Source organism: Rhinichthys klamathensis, unplaced genomic scaffold (assembly GCF_029890125.1).
Source record: "Rhinichthys klamathensis goyatoka isolate OS25496 unplaced genomic scaffold, OSU_Roscu_1.1 h1tg000595l_1, whole genome shotgun sequence".
Lineage (NCBI taxonomy): Eukaryota > Metazoa > Chordata > Actinopteri > Cypriniformes > Leuciscidae > Rhinichthys > Rhinichthys klamathensis.
In genome coordinates this window covers 2,653,469-2,659,468 of record NW_026607051.1, presented here as the reverse complement: position 1 = coordinate 2,659,468, position 6,000 = coordinate 2,653,469, and the positions used below count along the sequence as shown (strand labels likewise).

General features: G+C 36.7%; 1 protein-coding gene across 1 annotated transcript in view; it reads left to right on the top strand.

Annotated features, from left to right (window-relative positions):
* The first annotated feature begins 2,335 nt into the window (after window positions 1-2,335).
* Window positions 2,336-6,000, top strand: part of dnajb14 (DnaJ heat shock protein family (Hsp40) member B14) — a 138,016-nt gene continuing 134,351 nt past the window's right edge. The window contains exon 1 of the mRNA XM_056240396.1: window positions 2,336-2,504. Within this exon, the coding sequence (XP_056096371.1) occupies window positions 2,369-2,504 (136 nt within the window). The 5' untranslated portion in view covers window positions 2,336-2,368. The remainder of the gene's footprint in view (window positions 2,505-6,000) is intronic.

The following is a 6,000-nucleotide window of genomic DNA, read 5'->3' as shown; positions in this document are numbered from 1 at the left end:
ATAAGCCTGATAAAAAATTTAATATTAAAGAAAAACGTTAGACGGACTTAGAGGCTTTTGCATCTGAAGTCTTCATATGTCATTAGATCAGTGGCGTTTTCCCATTAATAAGGAACAGACTCGAACAGTGGCGGTTCTACACTGAATTACACCCTGGGCGAGACCCCCTTCGAGCGGAATTATAGATCTTATATAATTATTTTATAAATTGCAAATTAATAGCAATGCTTCCCACATGTGGTGGTGCGATAGACGTGTAGAACAATTCGCTGTTTAATGTTTGCAACTTGACTTCATTGCCTGTAAGAGTCGCCAACGGACAAAAACTATGAGAAATGTACGTACGCCAGACATGAAATTGGCGTGGAGGAACGCATATTCTCGCGTTAATTTCACTGTTAGTACATCCGACCGTGAGCGTGAAAGCTGGCGTACGCAAAGTTTTTGTGCTTGCGCAAGATTGATACATGAGGCCCCTGGTGACTAAAACATTTTAGGAAAATAAACATCAATTTATGAAGTCAGCTTATGTGATGTTCTCTCAAATTTTTCAGTTGTATTGATAATTCAACATTCAAGATGACTTTGGGAAATTAGTGAATGCAAACAGAGAAAAATAACTGCAGAAGTAGGAAATGAGTGAAAAGTCCATTAAGAATTTCCCAGCCTCAAAAACCAAACTCAAACCAATGAATTAATCTTTACTTGGGTTTTCTGAGTAAACAAAGCATAGTATGTGAAAAGTACAGATTACTAGATTTTTACAATTAAGTTAAGACATTAAAGGTGCAGTGTGGGATTTTCAGCGACTTCTAGCGGTTCGGTTGCGAGTTTGCACTAAGGGCTCAGCCCACTGCTCACCCCTCCCTTCCGAAGAAGCTGCGGTGGCTAAAACGGGACAAACATATTGTCGTCTGGAGACAGCAAGAGAATAGCCAGAGTAAGCCAAGAGTGTGTAACATTGTCACTGTTTCTGTACCACAGTCCATTATAAACCACATCATGGATAAAGTTCACAAAGCCATAGTCAGGTGAGGATCAAGGGTCTTAATATATAATAATCAGCTGATTGTCTCACAAACGTAACCAGCACATTTCTCCCCACATAGCAAACCCATAATACAGCGAGGGAGAAGAACCACATGAAACTATGCAACTATATATGTTTTCTAACAGGGTAGTAAAAGTTTAGCTGGCTAAATATGAGCTGTTACTGTGGCTGAGGTGGTTAAAGCGTAAAGCCTTGTTTAAACTCGACGCGTCCGCATGATATGAGCCCAAAGGTGCGCGGGGCAAAAATGACATGATTGTAACAGCGTGCGCGCCTCCGCATCCCCTAGACACCATTTACACACAAAAGGATTTTTTCTCTGATTTTGAAAACTCTTCGCGATCGACTTAAAATGCTTCCAAGTTCGACTTGTCGACCGCGATCGACGGGTTGGTGATTCCTGTAAGATATTGTTTTACGGTCAATGACAAGAGTACTAATCAGCTGTCTCACGAACGTAACCAGCACATTTATCCCCACACAGCAAAGCCATAACACAGCGAGGGAGAAGAACTAAGTTACATGAAACAGTCCAACTATATATTTTACACCACTGACAAGGAAAAAGTCACTACTCACGGTGTTTATGGCTAGCTTCTAGGTTTCTGCGGCTTCTCTTTCAAGGTAGTGACGAAACGCGGTCTGTAGCGCTGTGTGTTCGCGTTCGGCTATGGTAGAAACATGACGTCACAATATGTCGACCTTCATAGAAGGGGGTTATGTAGATATAAATGTCTCATTCTAAGGTAATAAAAACATTACGGTTTATTAAGTAAGTTCTTTATACACCTCTGAAAACATATGGATGTCATATTGCATTTCTGTTAATAGATACTCAAAATTATTACACATTGCACCTTTAAGTAAAGATAACTAAAAACTGTTAGTTAGAATCACTGTTTGATTTTACAGTGCACTTAATGCTTTTAAACAACCTACATTTGTAACCTATTAAGTGTGATATTAATAATTAAAAGGCAACTTTTAAAAGAAAATTCTTCATTTTGACTTTATTTGTCTTATTGTCTGCATAATTAACTTGAAGCTGTAATTTAGCTACCTATTTTAAAAAAAATAGTAGGCTACTCTTAATTGTATCATTAAAAAATGATGAAATAATACTATGATGAAAAATAATGACATTTATTTATTTATTTATTTATTTAACGCCTTATACGCAGTAGCCACAGTGGTACATTGAAACATTATTATATGGATGATATATAGTAAAATAACGATATTTTATTGTCGTATTTCTTGGAAAGCGAAAGTGTTGTTCTGAATCGCAAACTGCTGTTTGTCCGGTCAGCTGATAAAATGATGGAAGGAAACCGGGATGAAGCTGAAAAATGTTTAAACATCGCTATTAAAGTCCTCGAAGATGGCAATAAAGACAAAGCTTTGAAATTCCTCTACAAAGCAGAAAAACTGTATCCAACCAAGAAAGCAAAAGGTAAATGATTAATGTCTTATTTACAAACGGCACACGAGCTAGTTTAGCAGATAGAAGCTAGCTGAAGATCTGCTTATGTTTTAAATGTTATTTTCAAAAGCAAGAAATATACTTAAACGCTAATAATACACAACATATGGAGAACTTAAACATATAATAATAGATTATCAATTAACGCTTTATAAAATTTAATAAACACGCCATTAACACAGGCTAGCAGAGGGACATAAACATTAAATAACAGGTAAAATTACTGGATATAGAACACATGACACAAACATGTAGGGTTGCCAACTTCAGCAAAGGAAATTAAGGGACAATCTTGGTTCTTTATAGGAAATTAAGGGACAGTATAAGGAGCACTCAAGTACATAGTGTGTGTTCAGTTTCTGCAGTTGAGTAATGTTACGATTAGAAAAAGTTTTTTTAGGACATAAACACATTTGTTTTGCTTAACCTATAAATAATCACAACATTAACAATAAAACTCCAATTAGGGCTCAAAATTAACTTTTTTATTTGGTAGCACTGGTGCGCCCACCTTAAAAAAAGTTAAGAGCACCAGCAAAAATATAGTAGCACCACAACTACAATTTATGTATGGTATATTAAAAGATTTATTTTATTTAAAGCTTGCAGTCTGTAACTTTTTTTGGGTTAAAAATTATCCAAAATACATTTTTGAGCAAGTACATAATCAGCCAGTGTTCAAAACTATCTTCTTGCCTTCGAGCATGTCTTTGCGTCATTACGTCACATCTGTACACATAAAGGTGTCTCGGCTAGTAGGCTATATTGCGTGTGAGGATGTTTTCTCACAGAACTTGATATAATTATCTTATCAATTTGATGGTGGATCCAGAAAGGTTCAAACGACAATCACCAGTGACAACTGGAGATTCACCCGTTGTAAAATGCAAAATACTTCGGAGTGGCTACAGAAAAAAAGAGACTGCAACTGGGCCCATGCAAAAACAAGGATAAATATCTGAAGGGCTTTTGGAAGGCGTGAACTCGGTGTTTTGAAGGGGTTCAAAACGGACGCAGACACGGCTTTTTCCCTTTGCATCGGAATATTGAATAATACAAATAATTTGCATCTGATTACAGATACGTGTGTTTGTATTTCAAAGAGAAACAGTTCTAAGGAACATTAATTTGTTGGTATGACAATTAGAAATTAGACTGCACAGAAATGGAAACTAATACACATTAAATGTAGTCACGCAATGGTGATGTTGTTAACATTAACAACTTGAGAACAAAGTATAATTTGCACGGTTTGATGTGATATGATAAGCGATCGTTAGATTTAATCAGCACGATTTACTGCAATGCTTTTTTCCCCCTTAGTTGGTCAGAACAAAAGTGGATGTTACTTACTTGTTCAGATGACATTTTCTGGTGAAAATTCTTATGTTGGTCATACTTCCAAAAAGTAGAATCTGTGATTCCGAATGACAGTATCCACACCGGCGCTGTGACTGACAGCCACACATTCTCCTAATAACATTGGATTCATCCGCGCTGTGCTCAAGTAAAGGCACAACCCAAGTAAAATTGATAATTCCACGAATAACTGCAATTGCAGATTTCGAACAGAGATGGCGACAAGAGGATAAACTATGGACTGCAGCTTTAAAGCAACACATTTTGTAGAGAAATGAAAACAGTTGTGATGCACCGATCATGATTTTTCATGACCAATTCCTGTATATATATATATATATATATATATATATATATATATATTAAACAAATTTATTTGTTGTTTATTTGCTCTATAACAGGTCAAATTGGCCTTTAAAAAAATTTCTGTAGCCATTTGAAATTAGAGGCAACCACTTTAATCATGATCCAAACAAAGATGCTACAAACATGTGGCATGAGCAGATGTTTTTGATTTTTAGATTGCATAATTTCAAATACATATACATAATGGTCTGACTTTAGTTTTGTCGAAGACACACCTGCACAAAACAAAAACAGACAGACTAAGGGGCTGTTTACACGACACAGTTTTAAACTAAAAACGTCCATTTACAGGACAACTGTGTTTTGGGTGCCTGAAAACACAAACTTTTGAAAACGGGTTTCAAAGTGCAAGTTTTTGAAAACAGTCTCTGTGTAAACAACAAAAACATGAATCTCAGAAGAAGATGACGTCATGCACATGCGTATAAATGTTCAGTCTATAGTGTTTCATCGCCATCTAATGGCCTGGCAGCAGAATACAGCGTTTTTTGTTGTTTTCAGGGATACATCTGAACGGGGATCGTTTTGATGATGAGTCTGTACGCGGAAAACTCAAAAAAACTTCTCCGTTTTAAGTATATCGTTGTCGTGTAAACGTACCCTAAATGAATGAAAATACAAATTCACTCTCTGACATGGCACTTATGGAAAAGAGACATTTTTTTGGGTACCGCTGTAAACAAAGCAGCTGTGCTTATAAACACTACTTTATACGGAGGTAAGAGGAAAAGAAAAGGCTTTAGTTTAAACTATTCTGAAGACACATAGTTCCCTTCAGAAATGTATTCATATAAACTCCCACCGATTTATGGCCGGTCGACCGGTGCATCTCTAGAAAAAAGGTTGCACCACAACTATTATTTGCACTTGCATAAATGTTCCCAAATAAATTGAGATCGGACCGATTCGGGAGCAGATATGCGACCAAAATGGTCGCAATTTTGAGCCTTGCTAAGATCATGTGGTTTAACTGTCAATCAGATAAGTTTATCTGTCAAAGATTTGCTCTTTATAATAGCAACAGTAGAATTATAATTGGCCAGTAGAAAAAAATTCTTCTAATTTGTTGTACAAAATCCACCAGGTGGTGCATGGAACAACATACTGTAGCTCAGGGGTACTAAACTCAGCTCGAGGTCCATTTTCCTGAAGAGTTTAGCTCCAGCTCTAATCAGCCTTTCATGCGTAGACTCTCCTCATATTAATGCATAATGATGCATTTAAAATTTAATGGCCAAACGGATCTTTTATAAAAGTCCATATTGTTATTGCAGATGAAATATAACACGGATAACATTAAATAAATATATTTTTTATCAGGTTAAACTTTGATTAGTCACTTAAATCTTTATCTGAACCTCTCACCGTCGGTCACGCATATCCGCCATGTTTTGTAGTTTTTTAACACTTTTTTTCTCGTGTTTTTAGTTCCTCCACCAAAGCTCAATGGGTTGTGGGCAATATTAGCCGTTATAGTGAGCACAGATCCACATCGAAAATCCACCGGAAATAGTAGACCATCCGAGGACTTCTGGCACACTCTTTTCAACATACTATGCTTTGGGACACACTGATTTTAATCTCACATAGGCTACAGTTTAGGATGGATAGTATGGACATTGAGACGCAGGGACTGTTTGCGGATACCATAGAAATGAATGAGAAGTGCCGTAAACTGAATCATAGGCCTACCTGTCGCACAATTGATCGGTAATCAAATGGTAAGCCCCGCCCCCCTTTA